General features: G+C 45.7%; 2 protein-coding genes across 2 annotated transcripts; one reads left to right on the forward strand and one right to left on the reverse strand.

Moving 5' to 3' along the window:
* Positions 1 to 4,867: 4,867 nt before the first annotated feature.
* Positions 4,868 to 5,182, forward strand: CCR75_008582 (uncharacterized protein; the record flags this gene model as incomplete). The annotated part of the gene is made up of 2 exons (XM_067966634.1): positions 4,868 to 4,887; positions 4,993 to 5,182. The coding sequence occupies 2 exons, from the start codon at positions 4,868 to 4,870 to the stop codon at positions 5,180 to 5,182; spliced, it is 210 nt and encodes a 69-aa protein (XP_067823368.1).
* Positions 5,183 to 17,886: 12,704 nt separating this feature from the next.
* On the reverse strand, positions 17,887 to 18,327 carry CCR75_008581 (uncharacterized protein; the record flags this gene model as incomplete). The annotated part of the gene is made up of 1 exon (XM_067966633.1): positions 17,887 to 18,327. The coding sequence occupies one exon, from the start codon at positions 18,325 to 18,327 to the stop codon at positions 17,887 to 17,889; it is 441 nt and encodes a 146-aa protein (XP_067823370.1).
* Between the last annotated feature and the right edge of the window lie 3,160 nt (positions 18,328 to 21,487).

The following is a 21,487-nucleotide window of genomic DNA, read 5'->3' on the forward strand; positions in this document are numbered from 1 at the left end:
GCGAATCAGTCATGCTGTAACGTGTTGGTAACGTGGTACTCACTGTGGTAGCAGGAGGGCAAGTGCGGGACGTCACGTTGACTGAAGTTTACCTCGCACCAGAGCTCTCGCGAAATATAATTTCGTACGGCAAGCTCGAGCGCAAGGGGTTCGGAATTGTGTATGATGGCATGAAGCGCGCACTAGCCAGGCGCAGCGATGGTGAAGTCGTATTCGACATTTCAATGGATAATAATGTTCTTTACGTAAAGACGGTGACCTGAAAACGCAGTACAAGCACACTAAGTGACGTATTGATGGCGATAATTACGCACGAGACATCAAACGAGTCGGTCAAGGAGATGCAGAGTGGTTCACTATACAACTTTCACCAGCGACTGGGTCATCTGGGCTACGACGCGATTGAGCTGATGGCAAAGGACCCGGCGTCAGGCATCAAGATAACGGATCGTTCAAGACCTACGTGTGTGTCGTGCGCAGAGGGGAAACAGACCAAGAATGTGCAATCGCACAAGGACACGGGGCTCACTCGCCAATCGACTGTATTGGCGGTGTCATATATTCTGACCTTAAAGGTCCGATGACACCAAGGGACCGACTTGGGAACCGGTACTTGATAAATTTCGTGGATCACAAGTCTAATTACTCTCGCGTATTTCTCGCTAAGACCAAGGACCAGGCGGCGAAGAAGTTCGAGCAGTTTTTGGCCTTTTTCGAGCGTCCGTTTAACTGTCGTGTACATGTCCTAAGGACGGACGGGGGAGGTGAGTATGAAAATGTCGACCTATTTTGCAAGTCAACAGGTGTTTCAAGACAAGTCAGTGAAGCCAGAAATCAAGCATCAAATGGAAAAGCTAAGAGAATGAACCGGACGGTGCTTAATATGGCTCGCTCGATGATATTTGCAAGTCGACTCCCTTTGTCGTTCTGGGGTGATGCGGTTGAGTATGCCTCATATATCCTTAATCGCAGCCCGACAAGTGCAAATGAGGAAAGAGCATCGCCTATGGAGATACTTACGAAGCGTGCTCCTGATTTGCGTGACATTGTGGTTTTTGGATCTGTTTGTTCTGTTTACCGCGACCCGCGCAAGAACTCGCTGGCAAAAAGGTCTCAAGTCGGCGTAATTATCGGACGCAGCGACGAAACCAAGGGCTACAAGGTATTTCTGCAAAAGGACAATAAAGTCGTGGTTTCGCAACACGTAAAGGACATCCAAACTCTGAGTGATGAGCAGAACAGTCAGTTGCGTAGAGCACTCGACTTCGAGGATCAGGAAGATGGTGTGGTGTCGACATGCTCAAGTGTAGGAGTCATGGTTTTGGCTTCGAAAAGTGAAAAAGGAAAGAAGAAGTCGAAGTCATGGACGCGTGATGCCCACAGGACTCGGGGTGCATCGAAACGTGCGCAGTCTATTGGTGTTCAGGAGGAGCAAGAACGTGAAGAGAGTGTCGTGGCTCACATTTACGAGCGCGTCCCAAGAATTACGCGGAAGCGATGCGCAGCAGCAAGCGTGAAGGGTGGGAGATAGCCATGCGTGAAGAGATAGAAGCTCTCGAAGAAAACAAGGTTTGGCGATTGGTCAAACGAAGTCCCAGTAGTAATGCACTGCACACCAAATGGGTGTTTAAGACGAAGACCGATGCGCACGGTGATCTCGAGCGGCTCAAGGCTCGACTTGTTGCGTGCGGGAATGAGCAAGTTTTTGGTGTTGATTACCAGCTTACCTTCGCCGCAGTTATGGACATATCAACGGTCAAGGTACTACTTGCTCTGGCAGCAACGTGGGGAGTACCCGCTAAGCACGGGGATATACCCAACGCTTACGTGAAAGCGGATAAGAAATCTCACCTTGAGATATTCTTGCAGGTACCGCAAGGCATGGACATTGGTGAAGCGACTATGAAGAGTTTCGGCGTGACAAGCAAGAACGAGCTTTCGCTAGAACTATGCAAGAGCTTGTACGGCCCCAAGCAGGCTGGACGATTATGGAGTCAGCTTCTTCATGCAAAGTTGTGCGATGCGGGCTTCACACAGTGCGTGTCTGACATGTGTCTATACTGGAAGCGCGATGAAAAGGACATTGTTGTGGTGGGTGTTTACGTGGATGACCTTTTGGTCACCGGCACTGATGCGGCCGCAGTTGACCGTTTCTTCGAAGCTCTATCAAGTTTGTCGATTGAAAATCTCAGATAAGTGAGCAAGTTTCTTGAGATGCGAGTGGTGCTTAACGATGGTGGTGGCTATCAGCTGGACCAGGAGGAGGCTATAAACGACTTGCTACGTGAGCATGGACTCTCGAATGCAAATCCAACACTTGCGCCTATCGGTTCTGATTGCTACGAGGTACATCCAAGTGATAGTGTGTTGCTAGAGAGCAAGGGCAAGAATGGATTAACCACAGTCAAGGAGTTTCAGTCACTAGTTGGGTCGCTACTTTGGGTTGCGCGATGCACGCGGCCCGACATTGTATTTGCGATCCACAAAGCGACACGTCAAACCCATCAACCCCTGCTTCACGATTGGAAGCTTGCAAAGCGGGTGGCGCGCTATCTAAAAGGCACGAAGTCGATGAAACTCAACATGACACCAAGCGAAAATGACAGGATGTCGATTGTGGTTGAAAGCTATAGCGACGCGGATTTCGCCGCAGACAAAAGTGACAGGAAGTCTCTGACCGAAGGTATTATACTTCTCAACGGTATGGCGGTCAGCTGGTGTGCCAAAAACAGGGTGGTGTATCACTATCGACAATGGAAGCCTAATTTGTGGCGGCATCGGAGGTGGCGCGAGAGCTTTTAGGCATACGCGAAATGCTATGCGAATTTGGCGCAGTGCCAAAATTGCTCATGTTAATGCATGTCGACAATCAAGCTGCTATTTGACAGCTTGAAGGAGAAGCGTCGTCGCTCAAGGCCAAACATATTGACGTTCGAGTCAAGTTTGTTTGCGATTTTGCCCGACGTAGGATTGTGCTGGCACAGTACGTGCGATCGGAGGAAATGCTGGCCGATTTGCTGACCAAGGCACTCGACGCGACCAAGCTTGCAAAATTGCGTGCTTTAATTCGTGTTGGTTATGACGGTAAGGCTTAGCCGAGGAGGAGTGTTGGAAATTGTATTATTTCTGAGTTGGTTAGTCGTTTCATGACGGTACGTATGTGCATGAAGAGGCGTGCTGAGGTGGTTGAAGTGGCGGCTAACGACTTAGGGCCTGTCGTGTTATTACCTTCGATCAGCTTCGGCTGCAAGAAACTGCTTAGATGAACATGAGCTGTAGAGAGGTATGACAGATAACACAAGGGCAACAAATAATGACAGAATCCTTTTATTACAGTGCTAAAGACTTCTTCTCTATGTCAAGTGAACACCTTTGCATGGAACTTCTCGCCTTAATAGTAAGTATTCGAGCTATTGGGTGCCCAGCAGTGTTTTTTTTCCATGGTTTCGTTGACCATTCTTCACAAGCAATCTCCATTTTGAATAATGTTTATATATTGTAGCGTAAACAGAAATGGGTGGGAGGAAGCATGTTATTGTGTCACATAGAACTCATCAATTCCCAGTGCCCACAGATTCTAAATGCAAGACTTGAAGCCTTTATGCAATATGAATGTTCCCTTATCGGACACGTCCAGGACTATTTAGCAGTATCTATGCCGACTCAGTACATTTTTGTACAAAACCCGGAGCATAAGGCATGCCCTCTTGTTGTCAATTTTAAGACATATGAGAGTAAAGAGAAAATAAACCTCCTTTTTTGGATCAAGCAGATGGTGGTGCTGGTGTGGATGGGGACGGCACAGGTAATGACAATGCTGACGTGAATGGTGCGGGAGAAGAAGACATGATAATGGTGTTAAAGGGTCGCTAAATTGTAATAGAAATGAAACGGTGTGGTAAGCGGGAAGTGATCAGTACTGGTTTACAGATGGCTGCCCGGCGCTAACCTCACGAATGATGTTGTTTCAACCCTTGTTTCACCCCTGGCAATTTCTCATGCGACCATCCTACATACACAAGAACAACATATTACGCTATAATTAGCCCCCTATCACGTGACATACCTCCCTCGCACTGCATATTAAAAAGGTTGTACATTTAAGGGAAAAGGGTTTGAATAGAGCAAATCCTTAATTTAAGTAAGAGCGATATATTTTCAAATATTTTAAAATAGTTGTGAAATATCAATTTTAATTGTAGGATATCAACGGCACGCATTTATCGCTTATAACATGTAGTCACATGTACTACAAAAATCAACTTTCAAACATCATGATGTTTGAATGCCGGAGATTAATATCAGACCAAAATAATCTATACTGGCGCCAATCCTTTTTATAATGCTGGCCAACAATTTTTGCTTTGTTTAATGATTTGCAATATTTCTCTGTTTTGTGATATCTAAAAATAAAATTTGTAGGTGCTTGTTCGATAAACCAACGACTGCACTCATGGCCTTTTGAAGATTTGTTTCTAGCGTTATTATTCAGAGCTACCTTCAAGGCCGAACGCAAACTTATGAGAGCGGTAAAAGTACCTCATCGAATTCAAACCAAGCAAACTCGTCTTAAATGAGATCAGCTTTTGCGAAGTTAACTAATTATTATGATCGATCTCAGTAAAAATAGATATTCATCGCAGTTGTGAGTGAAACGAATGCTAAATTATGATCGAGAAAGAAAGTAAAGTTAATTGTTTGGATAAAAAAGGCGTTCAAAATATGACGACTAGTCAGAGATGCTTCAGTATCATGATGCAAACATGTCCGTAGCATTCCCGACTGATTCGAGCAAATTTATTTTGTTGAAGTCAGCTATAGTTAGTTCGCTTTACATGTGTGCATTTTAGTAAGAAATCAGTGTACGATGGAGTTAGACTTTCGTGCGTACTAAGTACGTGTTGTGAGGTCCTCTCGGCGTTTAAAAATTTCATCTGTCAAACAAGTTGATAATTTGCGTGTGACACGCTACTTCTATTATTACTTTAATAGGACTGTGGACCCTAATCACGCTGACAAAGGACCAAAAAACATGTACTCACCGTCTAACGCCAATGACAAGAGCAAGGGCTTTGTATTTGGTTCGTCGGGAACTCCTTTTCGGTGGGGTATGCTGAACGCGTTCAAAGAGAATTCTTTGGACGACATCGCCAAGGGCGATATGGTTGGAGATGAGGACTAGCATCAAGAAGGGAAAGAGAATTTTAAGAGGAAACAACTAAATATCAGGATTTTGCTTAAGGGCTAACTTTCCATGAGGCTTGCACAGCAAGTGGAGTCCAAGTCAACGGTTCATTAGAAAACATAAATATAAATATTATTATTCATATTTATGTTAAAGTTTTTAAATTATTAAATTTAAAGAATAATTATTTTTTCTTGATTTGTTAATAACGATCCGTAATCATTTTCATGACCAATAAATTCCCCGGGCACGGCAATATGGATGGAACTGGTATTTATTAATGAGAGCATGAACAATTTTGCCATGAATGCACAGAAAGATTATCGCTGGAGTGCAGCTATACAAGACCAACTTTGGCGAGAGGGGAGAAGCTAAACAAGCTATTTGACGTCGAATATAGACTGGAAAAATTGGATTCGACGGTAAATGATATACAAATGGTAGACAGGAAGTTGGCGGAGCTTGACAATTCCGTGACGAAGTCAAACGTTACAAACTGTACCTATAGTACTCTGAAACGTCGAACATGCTGGCAGACATAATGACGAGAGGACTACCCGGACCGCGGCACAAGGACATGGTGGTGGCTCTCGGTATCAAAGCGAGTTTGCATTCAGGGGGCGTGTTGATGGTTATGGGTCTCAGGTAATGTTGTCAAGCCCAACCGGTCTAATCTGAACCGCGGTTAAGCATAGCATTTGCTTATGTTATAGAGTAGGTTAATACACTATGTTGAAATGAATGATTATGAAAAGCAGATTTGTACTATCGAAGAACTTGGGAAAAATGTTATGTAGCTCCAATATGGCCAAATATACCCTGAATTTGGTCCGTGAGTTGATCCTTAATGCGAAATTGCGCAGCTGTAACGGGGTGTATCGTTACATAAAATTAACACTTAAAGGTTGTTGATTAATATATTATCTAAAAGGTAGATAATATTTGGCGAACATTACTTTATATAGTAATGTTCAGAAATCTTATCCATTAATAGGTATAGGCCATTATATCTATTTATCCCGCAGACTAATCAGCTGTAAACGTAAACAAAGAGAGAGACAGATAAGATTTCAATTGCATGTTTAGTATTAGTTTATAATTAAGACAGCATTAACAGATAGAAAGAAGAGATACTTAATTATATTAATACAATTATCATTTAACCCTCTTTAAGCTAGTTGTCTTAAAGAGAAGTTTTCCTCTGCACGTACTAGTGTACGTGAAATAACGTAAGGCACCACTCGCAACTGAAGCAGTGCGAAGTGGACTTGTACTGAAACAGTACAAGTCGTAGTGCCTCGTTACACCTGGTAGCACTTTGTAGTCCGTCCAAGGACCACATTTCCCTTATCTAACATGGAAATGTTAGATCATAGTGGGAATACGCATCACGTTTCGAGTGAAAGCTATTTCTTTCTAAGTGACATAAAATGAGTGCGGTCGAACGAATGAGTTCGACCGTAGGAAACGATGCCATCTTGGCCATGCTGACTGGTTTGGACAGAGTTGCCCTCCATTCGGCCATCGCCAAGTTCATACAACATGAACTTGACGAGATGAAGGAGAAGGTAGCCTTGTTGAATCAGCAAGGCAAGGCTCTCAACGGGCAGAACTGTTGAGGTTACAACAGGTACAGACCCCTGTACCTGGGATGACGCACACGCGCCGTCCCGAAAACTTAAAGATTGACATCTCTAAGTAAAGGGGGGTCGGAGAAGACTCCTTTATGAGATGGTTTGTCGCGTTGGACGATGCCATAAAGATCGTCGACGAGCAAATGCAAGTCGCATTGCTCAGTCAAATTTGGCAGGTCGCGCCAGAACTTCGGCACTAGGCCTAAAGTTGCGCGACCCATATTTCTTTGAGTCGCTAGAGGCTTCTAAAGCCCGGCTCAAACAGATGTTTGAACTGCCTAAAGCTGAGTTCAGAGCTCGTTCAGAGCTTCTGAAACGCAAGCAAGGCAAGCGTGATGTGCACGCAATATGCCCAGCACATGCGACTCTTAGCGAGTTGTATTACAAATAACCCAGTCCATGAACACACGTTAATTACGGTCTGCATGCAAGGTCTTACGGATGGTCCCGTTAAGACCCATCTGTTCCGCTTGGAACTCGATACGCTTGAAGAAGCAATATCCGTTGCGGAACAAGAGGACTTTTGCTTGAGACAGGCTCAAGCTAGTTCGTCATCGTATCGTCCTCCAAGACGACACGAGTTAGGAGGCCCAGAACCCATGGACCTCTCTTACGTCGAAAGCGAGAGACCTCGCTTTTCGAGCAATAAGTTATAGCAGAAATGCCATCGCTGTCAAAAATTAGGACACTACGCTCATGAGTGTAGTGCCCCACGCCCAGCACCGAAAGGTACTGAACGTAATTTGGACTGTATGCAAAAAAGGGCAACGGTTTGTGTTTATGAACTGGATTGTTCGTGATACAACTCGCTAAGAGTCGTATGTGCTAGGCATAAGCGTGAACATCACGCTTGCCTTGCTTGAGTTACAAAAGCGTGAACTAAGCCCTAGGCGGTTCAAACGTCTGTTTGAGCCGGTCTTTAACAGCCTCTAGCAACCCAAAGACATATGGGCCGCGCAACTTAAGGCTTAATGCCCAAGTTTTGGCACGACCTGCCAAATTTGACTCAATAATGCGACTTGCATTTGCTTTCGACGATGTGACGAGCCGTAATGGCATCGTCCAACTCAACGAACCATCTTAAGAGGAGTCTTCTTCGACTCCCCTATACTTAGAGATGTCTATCTTTAAGGTTTCGAGACGACGCGTGTGCGTCATCCCAGGTACAGAGGTCTCTACCTGCTGCAACCTCAACAGTTCTTCCTGCTAAAAGCCTTGCTGATCAAGCGAGGCTACCTTCTCCTTCGCCTCGTCAAGTACATGTTGTACGAAGTTGGCGATAGCTGAATAAAGAGCATTTCTGTCCAAATATAGACATCATGGCCAAGATGGCATCATTCCCTACGAACGAACTCATTCATTCGGCCGCACTCCTTTCTATGTCACTTAGAAAGGAGTAGCTATCACGCGAAACGTGATGCGTATTTCCATTATCATTTAACATGTCCATGTTAAATGCTGGAACTGTGGTCCTTGGACGGACTACGAAGTGCTACCAGGTGTAACAGGGCACTGCCGACTTGTACAGCTTCAGTACAAGTCCACTTCGCACTACCTCAGTGCGAGTGGTGCCTCACGTCACTCACGTACACTAGTACGTGCAGAGGAAGTCTTCTCTTTAAAACACTTGTTTTAAAGAGGGTTAAATATAAACTGTATTAATATAATTAAGTTCTTCTTGTCTATCTACTTAATACTAACTTAATTAAAAACTAATACATAACATGTACTAAAAGTGCTATCTGTCTTTCTCTTTGCGCGCGTCTAGCGCTGACTGGACCGCGGAGAAAGTAGATATAATGGCCTATATCTACCAATGGATAAGCCTTTAGAAATTACCATGTACAGTAATATTCTCCAAATATTCTTTACCTTTTAGATAATATATTAATTAACAATCTTTAAGTGTTAATTTCATGTAACGATACTGGGAGCGAACGATGCTCTCAACGAAGACAACTACTTCGTATGGGAGTTTAACGCGCGAATGAAGCTCGCCAAGAAGGGGCTATTGGAGCACGTCGACGCGACGGCGGCACCGTGTGAAGTTGACGCTAGCGCGTCTTTATGGAAAGTCAACGATATGAAGGCCTTCGCAAACTTGTGTACGATGATGAACTTAAGTCTTCAGTCCATGGTTCGAAATGCAGAGACACCTGCAGAAGCATGGGAAATTTTGAAGAGCTTCTTTCTTCGCAGAAGCATTCATGGTGCAGATGCGTCGACAATTGCACGAGCTTAAGAGAGAAAGTGTAATGGATCACTTTCTCAAGTTTGATGAGCTGCGTATGTCAATGCAAGCCGTCGGTGACGAGGTCGCGCAAGCTGAGCGGCTCGTGATTCTGCTTGGAAACTTGACTGATGAATACGATCAGATCGTCCGGATTATCGAGAACACGAGGGACATTGATTAGTTTTAAGCCAAGGAGATGCTATGTCGTGAATACGAAGGCATTGCTCGAAAGGAGAAGAGCAAAATTGCGTTGAAGGCTACAAGAAACTTCAAGAGCAAGCGTTTTCGGTCGAAGGAAACAAGAAACAAGATTACTGGGACGTTTTTATATGCGGCAGAAATGGACACAAGAAACAAGAATGCTGGAGAATTCAGACAAGAACAAAAGCTCTGAGCAAGCGTTCACTGTGGGTGAACATAGCTCTGAAGGTTGGCTACTCGACAGTGGTGCGAGTTGTGATATGTGCCCATACCAAGATATGTTTGTGGGAATCAGATCGCTTAACAGGTCTGTTGAAATCTCGATTGCGAATGAAGAAACAGTTTTGGCTGCTGGAGTTGGGACAATTCGTGTCATGTTGAAGAACAAGAAATCAATACGTATTGAAGACGTGTTGTACGTTCCAAAGCTGAATCGTCGTCTCCTATCAGTTCCTGCATTGTCTGCAAAAGGTATACATGTCATTTTTCAAAACAAAATGTGTGAAATCAGAAATGGTCAAGAAGCGGTGACTCAAGTGAACCAAAAGGGTAAATTGTTTGTGTTGGAGTGTGATACAGTGGAATCTGCAAATGCGAGTGAAGAGGTTGGCGATGGAGCGAAACGTACGAGTCCAAGTGTATGGCACGCAAGACGAGGACACTTGCCATTTAAGGCAATGAAAAACCTTGACAAGTGTGTTGGGGAATTTAAGATGCAAGATCCGTCTAGTGTTGATGATTACCAAGACGAAATCAGCGAAGGGTGTGTGACAGGCAAGTCTTCAGTCAAGCCGTTTCCGAAGTCTAAGTACGGTGAAGTTAGACAAATTCACTGCTCCAAGTTTTTCACAGCGACGTTATGGAACCAAAGGAGACCAAGTCGCAAGATGGAGCAAGATTCGAAATGACATTTTTAGATGATTATTCACTCTATGAGGTCGCATGCTATATTGCACACAAGTCAAATGCGGTGGATAAGCTCACCGAGTACAAGTCGATGATGGAAAACCCGGTAAGTACCAAGATAAGTGTATTCGCACCGACAATGGTGGCGAGTACAGTAACAAGCGATTTGAAGAAGTACGAAGTCGCCACAGCAAAATGGAATGGCTGAAAGACTAAATCGAACACTGACACAACGAGCAAGATCGATGCTAAATTACATGCAAGTGGAGAAGAAATGGTGGGCTGAAGCGATGAATACTGCAGTATACGTGACTAGTCGAGTTACGTGCGCCTCTCAACCAACCAAGACCCCATTTAAAGTTTTGGAACCAATCCAGATTTGTCGCACATACGAGTGTTAGGTGCAAAAAGGTTACGCACACATTGCAAAATAAAACGTCTAAAGTTGGACAAGAAGGCATGTCGATGCATGTTTTGGGTTACTCAGACGATTTGAAGAGATATCGTGTCTGGAACTTCGAGTCTGATCGACTGGAGATCACGCGACCAGTGACTTTACAAGAGTTGCCAAGGTCCAAGTATGTGCAAGTGGTTGGAGATATACAGGTTTCTCTACGTGTGGATCATGACAATGATGACGATACAGATGTTATTCGATTACCAATTATTACTACTCAATATGACGTAGAGCCAATGGTTGTGGACCAGACTGGCAATGATCAAATCATTCCACCTCCAAGTGAATTTGAGTCTATAACTCCACGCCAGGGTTTTGAGCATGTGTCTGATCCTGCTTTCGATATCGATGATGTTTACATGGAGCCAACTGATTTGGATATGATTACGACTCGAGACATTGTGCCCAGGGGGGACTTGGATTATCACACTGATTTCTCTATGGTGCAATCATCTCAATTTGGTGGTCAAAATGCCCCGCTCGCGTTACCATGATCGAGCTATGAGATCAAGCTTTGGTTCCAGTCAGGACGTCAACTATACATAATACATCGCGCAGTGAGGAGCCAGAGGCTCGGGCCTCAAAAAGATATCGAATTAAGTATGAGCAAGCAAATGCAGAATTCGAAACTCCATCTACATACCACGATGCAGTGGCGTCTCCTCAATCCAAGATGGGGAGTGATGCGATCAAGGTCGAACTTAAGGCACTGGATAACAAAAAACATGGACTGCAGTGGAGAATTCTCCAAACAAAAAGGTGATTGGAACCAAGTGGGTTTTTCAATCAAAAGTAACGAATATGGTGATATTGAGCGGTACAAAGCTCGACTTGTGGCGTTGGGTTATCGTCAAACCTATGGAGTTGACTACCACGAAACATATTTGCCGGTTGCGAACACGAATTCTATTCGCGTCTTCCTGGCTGTGTGTTGTCATCATGCAATGACAATTCACCATTATGATGGTGATTTTGCGTTCATAAATGGCGTATTGAACGAAGATGTGTACATTTTTACGCCTCAGAGGGTCGACATGGATCCAGGTCAAGTTTTGAAGCTCAACAGAAGTTTGTATGGATTAAAACAGGCTGCTGCAACATGGTTGAAGACAATTTCGAAGGTGTTTTGCAACATGGGTTTCGTGCCATGTGTTTCGGACCCGTGCGTCTTTGTCCATCACGATGGAAACCTTTCGTGGATTTACGTGACGCTGTATGTCGATGATATGCTGATTGGAGGTACTTCTGCTAATTTAATTGACAAAGTTGCAGATGAACTTGCAAGTCATTTCAAGTTAAAGACGCTAGGCAATGTGAGATTTATCCTCGGCATTGAGGTGGACTATGCACAGCATACAAGGTAGCTCAAGATCAGCCAAAAATGCGTGCATTGACAGGATGGTCGTAAAGTTCAACCAAGTCGGGGCGAAAGTTGTTTACAACCCAAGTGTGGAAGGTCAAGTCATGCTTAAGTGCGAGGAAAAGGACTCAAAAATGGAGAATCGGCCGTATCGATCTCTGGTAGGATCACTCCTACATGTGGCGAAGGTAGAAGACATGATATTGCATCTGCAGTAGGTCGACTGAGTCGACATTTGAAAAAACCGAGTGAAGAACACTGGAATGCAGCCATTCGTGTGCTGCGCTACCTAAAGTCGACTGCAACAAACGGAATTTGTTATCGAAGCAACCTGGTGACCTGTAGCTGAGTGCATTTAGTGATGCAGATTGGGGAAGTGACAAAGATAGTCGACGTTCGACATCTGGAGTCATGGTGATGGTCAATGACTCTCCAGTCATATTCAAGTCGAAGCTTTAGAACAGTGTATGACTAAGTACTGCCAAAGCTGAATATGTCGCAATTTCGTTGTGCATTCAAGAAATTTTGTGGTCAAAAAAATTATTGTTGGAGATGAAGGTCAAGATTGACGGTCCAGTGGTTGTGTATGAAGACAACCAGCGATTGCTATTGCGAAGGACGAAGGCTATCAAAGTCGAGCGAAACATATTGATATTCGCGAGCACTTCGTTCGCGACCAAGTCAAGGCCAAGGTCATTTAGCCGAAGTTTATTGAAACCAAGTCACAGCTCGCCGATTTTCTAACTAAGGCAATTTCGACCAACAAGTTCCAATTTCTCGTGGCAAAGACAAACGATGGAGACTTCTAGTCGAGGAGGAGTGTTGATGTTGGACATTCTGTGTACGCTCAAACGTCATAATGACGATTGATTGTAATCGTTTTGCAACGGACACAGAAAATGAAACTACAGCAATCTGTTAGATGAAGAAAGAAATGACTCATATGAGACCTTTGTAGTGCTTCTACAAAGGAGTAGCTGATTGCATGTGTAAGTTTTCTAAAGACTAATATACTTTCCAATTTACTTCCTGACTACAAGTTGTCTGCTCTGCTATAATATCTCTACAAGAATGACAAGCTTCCATCAGTGGGTTTGAATATGACTTGTCACTCACTCATAAATCCATATGCGCTGTACCTACGAACCTTAAGAAGGAAAATTTGGTCGTTGACGCGTCTGCCCGCGAGCAAGGTTATACCATGCGGACCTCTACGGCAGTCTTGAGAAAAAGTTAATTGCGTTAATTCCCACTGCCTGTGAAAATAATTTTGTAATGCTTGTATAATTGTCAGTCCGAATATGTGAAAGTTTTTTTGGCTTATAATTTGTCTAAATTAATAATGGTGGGACGCCTCTTCCTGATAAATTATAAAGGTTATAATTTTAGACAGGTGTAATACTCTTCAAAAGAAATAAGTATTTCGCTTTTTTGAAGGGATGTGGTTATAAAAGAAATGCCACATCAAGATTAACTCAGCAGCACATATCTGTCCGGGGGTATCGTTACATAAAACTAACACTTAAAGGTTGTTGATTCCTCCGCGCGTCGTTGCTCCTCATGATGAGAATTTGAAGTACCGAATATATTATCTAAAAGGTAGAGAATATTTGGAGAATATTACTTTACATGGTAATATTTGAAATGCTTATCCATTGGTAGATATAGGCCATTATATCTACTTGCTCCGCGGTCCAGTCGGCGCTGGACGCGCACAAAGAGAGAGACAGATAAAATTTTATTACATGTTTTGAATTAGCATATATTAAGTTCGTATAAATAAATAGAAACAGAAGAACTTAATTATATTAAATACAGTTTACGAAAATTCTTTTCCAACTCGCTTCAAGCATCCTTTCGACACCAACCAACCATTTTCGCATCGGTCTGCTGATGTTCCGCGGTGGACATGTCCAATCGGGTTCTAAGCACTCGGACTAAGAGAGAATGATGTCGAGGGAGAACCTTCAAGTCCGGATAGAGGTGTTCGTCAGCCGGTTCTGCTCTAAGGCCTCACTTTTCAAAGAAGCTCTTTGTATTAGTGTACGTGAAATAACGTAAGGCACCACTCGCAACTGAAGCAGTGCGAAGTGGACTTGTACTGAAACAGTACAAGTCGTAGTGCCTCGTTACACCTGGTAGCACTTTGTAGTCCGTCCAAGGACCACATTTCCCTACTCTAACATGGAAATGTTAGATCATAGTGGGAATACGCATCACGTTTCGAGTGAAAGCTATTTCTTTCTAAGTGACATAAAATGAGTGCGGTCGAACGAATGAGTTCGACCGTAGGAAACGATGCCATCTTGGCCATGCTGACTGGTTTGGACAGAGTTGCCCTCCATTCGGCCATCGCCAAGTTCATACAACATGAACTTGACGAGATGAGGAGAAGGTAGCCTTGTTGAATCAGCAAGGCTCTCAACGGGCAGAACTGTTGAGGTTACAACAGGTACAGACCCCTGTACCTGGGATGACGCACACGCGCCGTCCCGAAAACTTAAAGATTGACATCTCTAAGTAAAGGGGGGTCGGAGAAGACTCCTTTATGAGATGGTTTGTCGCGTTGGACGATGCCATAAAGATCGTCGACGAGCAAATGCAAGTCGCATTGCTCAGTCAAATTTGGCAGGTCGCGCCAGAACTTCGGCACTAGGCCTAAAGTTGCGCGACCCATATTTCTTTGAGTCGCTAGAGGCTTCTAAAGCCCGGCTCAAACAGATGTTTGAACTGCCTAAAGCTGAGTTCAGAGCTCGTTCAGAGCTTCTGAAACGCAAGCAAGGCAAGCGTGATGTGCACGCAATATGCCCAGCACATGCGACTCTTAGCGAGTTGTATTACAAATAACCCAGTCCATGAACACACGTTAATTACGGTCTGCATGCAAGGTCTTACGGATGGTCCCGTTAAGACCCATCTGTTCCGCTTGGAACTCGATACGCTTGAAGAAGCAATATCCGTTGCGGAACAAGAGGACTTTTGCTTGAGACAGGCTCAAGCTAGTTCGTCATCGTATCGTCCTCCAAGACGACACGAGTTAGGAGGCCCAGAACCCATGGACCTCTCTTACGTCGAAAGCGAGAGACCTCGCTTTTCGAGCAATAAGTTATAGCAGAAATGCCATCGCTGTCAAAAATTAGGACACTACGCTCATGAGTGTAGTGCCCCACGCCCAGCACCGTAAGGTACTGAACGTGATTTTGGACGTATGCCAAAAATGGCAACGGTCGCGGGTCCGACGTTGTTGCGAAATCGCAACAGCGAGGCAGACCGCCAAAAAACGGTCGGGGTCAGTAGGGGCGCAACGCCCCACTGATCCAGCAACCTCAAGAGAATTTGCAAATCTCTTGACAAAAGTTGCTCCAGACACTCAATCATTATGTGTCTCTGCACCGGGTGATGAGGTATCCCTCATCACCTTGAAGTTAAAAGTGACAAATGATTTGTCACTTAGAGCCCTAGTGGACTGCGGAGCGTCGAGTAACTTTATTCGTCGCCAGTCACTAAAGGGCCGTAGGCTTAAGTATAGCCAAGACAAACAAAAAGAACAAGCAGATGCCAAAGGCAGAAGCTGTATCAATTCTGATATGGTCGGAGACCGAGTTTTACTAAACGCTGATAATCTACCGGCAATGTCGAAGCGAAGCTTCCGTTCCAAACGAACATCACCTCTATCCGCAGACTATCTGATATTCCAGATATTACGAAGTCGGCGGGCCCGGTGGACCCAGTTCTTAAATGAGACTTCGTTTTCACTCCTTGTTTCGTTTGGAAACAAAACGATCGGAATTTCCCTCATGGAGGTCACCGAAGCCCCACGGGCTTGATTACGTAAACGCGTCAGATACTGACTTCGTGTCATTAACTTTGGCGTATGGTATTGCTCATGAAGAGCGTCGCGAGCAGCGATCTCCTCCGGCTTCCTCGCTGGGTCACCGGAGATCCAGATGGCCAAGCTATGACCCGCTATCTCTTTGAGACGCTCGTTCGCACTAAGCGGAGTGAATCTATATTCACTATGACCCTTAGCTTTTGCTATTTCGGCAGCTCAATGACGAGATCTTTCCTATATGAGGATTATTGCTCTTGCTCTTCATTGAGCGGATTCGTAATGATGTCGGACTCAGGGTCCCGTGTCCTGCTCAATGCAGTTAAGACACCAGCGGCACTACGTTCTGGAAATGGATTCGGGGCCCGCCGACGTTCATCCGGAGGAGAAGGAGTGAGCGAACGACGCTCTTTCTCCTCCTCCTCTGATTGGGAGTGACTTTCAAAGTCCACCATTCCCTCATCGTCGAGGAAGGTGCTAAGAGTCTGTAACTCACGCTTGATTGTCATGAGACAAAGGAATGAAAACCACAACCGGACGATTAGCTGTTTAGGCTCCAACCTCAAAGAGGAAATGAAGCGAATGTTGTCACTCGGTGTCAACAGTCTGATGGGGGAGGGTGTAATGGGGCACACATCGGTTGGAGAACCGTTGTTGTGGTACATTGACTTTATGGGTAAAATACCCTTTTATCTAATTTTAAAATAGTTATTACTTAAATCCCATTAATTATGGGTAACAAATGTGGTCGCCGCCAGATATAAATCTGGAAGCTAAATTCTATTTAAACTAGCTAGGGTAAGGTTCTTAGATTTAATATAGTTGATGAATTGCAGTTCCTTTTTTTATCTTAAAGCCTTAAGTGCCTTTCTAAGGCTTGCGCATTGATCTGTAAAAGATAGAAGCCTTTGTAAGGTATATCCTCTTGGGCACTAGTTGCCACTTGGTTCTACGAACCCTGAATTCCTTGAACTAGAATTTTTTAAGCTTTAATAGTTTGTACGACTCCCTGAGTTGTAAAACCCGTTAGTTCAATAGAACTAAGTGACTCTCTGAGTCTGAAATTCTTCCCCTGACTTTAGGAGCGAGGTAGCTCCGCTACAAGATGTGTCGGCTATTTTAAGTCGTTGGTTGTAGATCACGACTGATGGCGCGAGCTGCCATTGCAAGGCTGCCAGATTCTACGCATCTTGGATTTCCAGCTGAGATTCAAGCAAGTTTCTTGTTTCAGCTATAAGGCTCGTCTAGATTACCGGTGATCATCCTTATTTGCCTCACCGAGAAGATTTTGTTTACTTTTAATCACACTATTTGATGTTAAACCGGATTTGTACTTGCTTCAAACTGGTCCATGATGCTACTGAGGTTTAAGGCGATAATCTCCTGTACTCGTGCTGAACGGCCACTGGAAATGGGTTAGTACGAAGTTGTACTCTTTTGCGTTTGCTCGTTATTGGGAGGAGAAATCTCGAGACGCACTTCGCGATGGTCTGAGTTCCAAGCGGCTGCAGTAGCCCCAACCCATTGCACCTACGTGTACGGCTCGCCTCTAACGTGAAATTGATCAATTCGGCTTGCTTCATCTCTTCTCCAAAAGGTAAAATACTTTAACGGATCAAATGCGTCTTCATCGTCGTTGAGTTGGCAGGTTAGAGTTTTTGCGTCCGTCAAGTCATGTTTGCGTGCTAGTCATTTGAAAGTTAATGAGTAGACCCGCGATGTCCATCAGCTCTATTGCCAGGGTCTTATTCGTTCACTTATTGCTGGAGTCTCCAGTATGCCTAGTCCTGCGGACTTCAACTGAGTGGTGGCCCAAAAAAAATTACTGATGTTCTATTAGGTTCACCAGAGTTTTTTTTACTAGAAATAGCTCTCGAAATGGTTGTACAGGCGCGCTCTCCGCTTTCGGGCATCCACTCGAACTTAAGCATCTTCCCCGAAAAATCAGAGAAGCGCCTCTGTTTCTTCATCATTTAGTTGCAGGTAGTGACTCTTACTGGCTTCGAGCGGTTCATGCGGCTGCGTGACGAAGACTTCGGCAAACATTAGCTGCGTATACTTTCAGGCACAGTCTATCGTGGTCACGTCCAAGTCCATGTTCTTTGAGCTTTGATTTTCTCGTGCAGATGACGGAACATCTCCGGAAAGGTTACTTCCTCTTCTTGATCGTCAACAATTTGCGGTGGCTCGTCTTGCTGACTCTCCGTGACAGGTTCCTTCTCTTCTTCTTCGTCTTCATCTTCATCTTCCTGTGGTGGCGGCGAGTTAATCTCCGTCTTGGCTTCTTTTTCGGCGTCGTTTCGGTGCCCCGCTTCCGTCTGAAGCCCTTGTTCGGTCAGTCGGTCTCCCGTGCCTTTGTTGGAGTCAGAGTCGTCACTTTCTTCGTCCATGCGCCTCTTAATCCCTGCATACTGCTCCGGCATGTAGGTGCCCTCGTCTTCACGCAATGGTTGCCACGGATTCTCCACCTTTGCAATTTCCCTAGGCGGCTCCGTTCCCGGAGGTCCCCCCTGTCGCTGCATAAAGATCGTCGGATGTCTTAGGGACACGACCGACTTGCGAAAATGGTACCTACGCCTTTTCCAGTTTGGATATACTGATCACTTTCTAATTAGCGACCGATCGAGAACATCGAACGACCGCTCAGCAAACAAACGTGGCGACTCAGAGTAAATACGCAAAGAGTCAGAGTCCACTAAAAGGAGAAGATCTGACCAATACACTGAAACACAGTATAGAAGCCTGTATTTGGAGCAATACTCAAATGCGGATGCATGCACGGATGGGTTTCTTCTGCCATCGCATCCCCGAAAGTGCGGACACGGCTAGAAGAGGCGGTTGTTGCTGCTCGGGCGACACTGAGAAAGGAGCGCCGTCATTTTCATTAAATTCAGTCTACACCTGTCAGTGCAATTTTAAAATGCATCAAAGTTGTAACGGGCTAAAGTTGCCCTAATGTTACACAGTCCCCTTAAAGTACACTAGGTGTATTTAAGGGCATGGTCAATTACTAAATAATAGTAATTAGACCCAGCACTCGGGTGTGGTGCACATTTTCAACCAAGCCTTGTGTATGTGATGCACATGGGTGCATTCACATTAGGAGGGATGACGCTCAGCGTCATCCGTGTTGACGGCTAGCGTCATCCGTAACGCGAGGTATCTAGAAAGATGCGCTCGCAATACATTTTAAGTGTTATCTATAGAGATGACATTTTAATTGGTAAGAAAAAGGTATTTATATTTTAATATTTTTTTTAAATAAGTCTGAAAACTACTTCCTACTTGATAAGTGCGCACGAGACGACTCTTAATCACAGTACTTAGTGTGTTGGGCGAGGTCGCTAACGCGCCCACCACAACCACCTCACTGCACGCAAGAGAAGCAGGTTAAACCGCTTCTTCGCTGTGCTAGGGTGTGTGTCTAAGTAGAGCGTGGTCGCATTACAACGTGCCCGTCTACACTTGGTAGCACTTGAAATCCTTTCCACGACTCGCATCTCTGCGTGTGTACGTGAGGACGAGCCTCAATATTGATTAGGCTCATTTTCCCCACCTCTCCGAACATCATCGGGAGGTGGCAGGGCTTATGGCGCAGGGACTTGGTAAGCAAGCCCTGGCCAGGCTCCTGGGTAGTCCTCCTGAACAACATGTTGCTCAGTTGAAGCAGTTTAAGGCTTTCGTGCTTGGGCAGCGGAGGGCCGCGTCCGAGGAACAAGGCCATGCTGCGGCGGAGTCCGTTACTCAGACTCAGGATGAGCTGAGGCATGAGCAGGCTCGGAGCGAGGCTCTGAACAGGACTGTTGAGATGCTCTCTGCCCGGCCGCAGCCGAGGCCCATTCGGATGGACCCGCCCAAGTTCGATGGAACTGTGGCGCACACGATTGTCCACTGGCTTTTAGCCGTGGAGCAATGCGGTGTCGCCCAGCTCATCGAGGATGACAGCCGGATGGTATCGTACACCATGTCGCGTCTGCGCGGAAAGGCCTCAGAGTGGGCTTACTCGGCGCTTATGGCGGACAGAAAGGCGTTCTCTACATGAGCAATCTTTAAAGAAAAGATTCGCGCCATGTACCAGCCGCCGAACAACGAAGTGTTGCTTCAGGCGCGCTTCTTTGGAGCGCGACAGGCGAAGCCATCTCTGCAAGAGTATGTGCAAGAGATGCGCTCGCTGTCGGCGTCCATAACCGCAGGTCCGATTCTGGAGCACATTTGAGGTGCCCACGTTTATGAACGGACTACGGCATGACCCATCGCATAACAGGCCCTTTCCAGAAAGGCGCCGTCGACGATGGAAGAGGCAATCCAAATTGCCTTAGTTAAGGAGCAATCCTACAACAGTGCTTTGGCGACAGCTTGGTATAAGCCGTCGCCCGAAAGGACAGATGCCACTCCTATGGAGTTGGGCAATGCAGACGTGGTCTGTTATAAATGCGGCAAGCGCGGCCATATGATGGCTCGCTGCTATGCCAGGGTCCCTGCTGGGGCAAAAATGCCCAGCAAGAGGACTCCCTTCCCAAAGGGCGATGGCAAGAACCAGCGTGCGAGACGCATGAGTTCTGCATCGACCACTGAGGGGTCGGGAAATGCAGGAGCGCAGTAGGGGCGGGATGCCCTACTGACGCGGACTCTGAAGCTACCCCTAAGTTCAGAGTTGTCGAACAAATGGGTAGCATAGTCCCTGAGGTCTCGAAATTTCGGACCTCAACCCTGCTGGTCTATAGCGCTCATGTAAGAGGCTATGACCAAGTGATGACCCTCCTAGTGGATTCGGGTGCATCACAAATTTTGTGAAACTCGCGGCTCTAAGAAAGATCGGCGAGTTTCCCAAAATTTGTGATCGGCGATGTTTGAGTCGCTTTGCCAGGATAGCAAGCGAGAAGAGGTGACCGTTCGTTTAGCGAACGGCGCGCTCGTTAAGTCTGAGGGGAATCAGGTGGAACCCGCCTTCAGCTTTAGTGACTTCTCTTGTAAAGAGAAGATCACAGTGCTAGGTATGGAAAGTCCGTATGACCTCATCCTAGGCATGCCATGGTTGGCAAAGTACCAACCATGGATAGACTGGCGTACACGCACTGTTGTGCAATCTACGCAGGACACCGGAAAGGATGTGCTCCTGCGAGAGGCCTATGCAACTGATGTAGTGTCGAGCACAGTTGATGGTGCCTTGACGGGATGTCAAACGTCACCAATTCCTACCCAGCTCGTGGAGACTGGGGTAGTGCAAAAGACGATGATTATTAGTCTTGCGTCCGAATGTCCTGCGTAGAGCCGAGAGCCTGTGGCAGTAGACTGCGAGCTGACAAGAAGTCATGCGTCGCATAAACCGGCACAGTGCCTAGAGCCTGGTGCAATTGGAAGGGGTGCGTTAGCCAGGAGGGCAACGGCACCCGCTTCCCAGAAAAAGGTCGTGGTGACTCGAAGAACGAGAGAACGAGTACCCGACAGATTAGGACGATCAAAGGCACGTCTAAACGAGTGACCTTTGGATCAGTCTCTAATAAAGAGGACGGGCCTTCGAACGAGGTGTTCGAGGCCGTCAAAGACGAAATTGCGGAGGCATCCTCAGTTGAGGTGCTCCGGCAAGTCTTTAAATCTGCCGAGGAGATAGTAAATCTCCCGGAGATGTCGTGGGATCTGTTCCTTGCCGAATTAAAGGAAGGAAAGATCCACGAAATAGTC

The sequence above is a fragment of the Bremia lactucae genome, assembly GCF_004359215.1.
Source record: "Bremia lactucae strain SF5 chromosome Unknown BlacSF5_NotPlaced_9_SHOA01000002.1_551695bp, whole genome shotgun sequence".
Lineage (NCBI taxonomy): Eukaryota > Oomycota > Peronosporomycetes > Peronosporales > Peronosporaceae > Bremia > Bremia lactucae.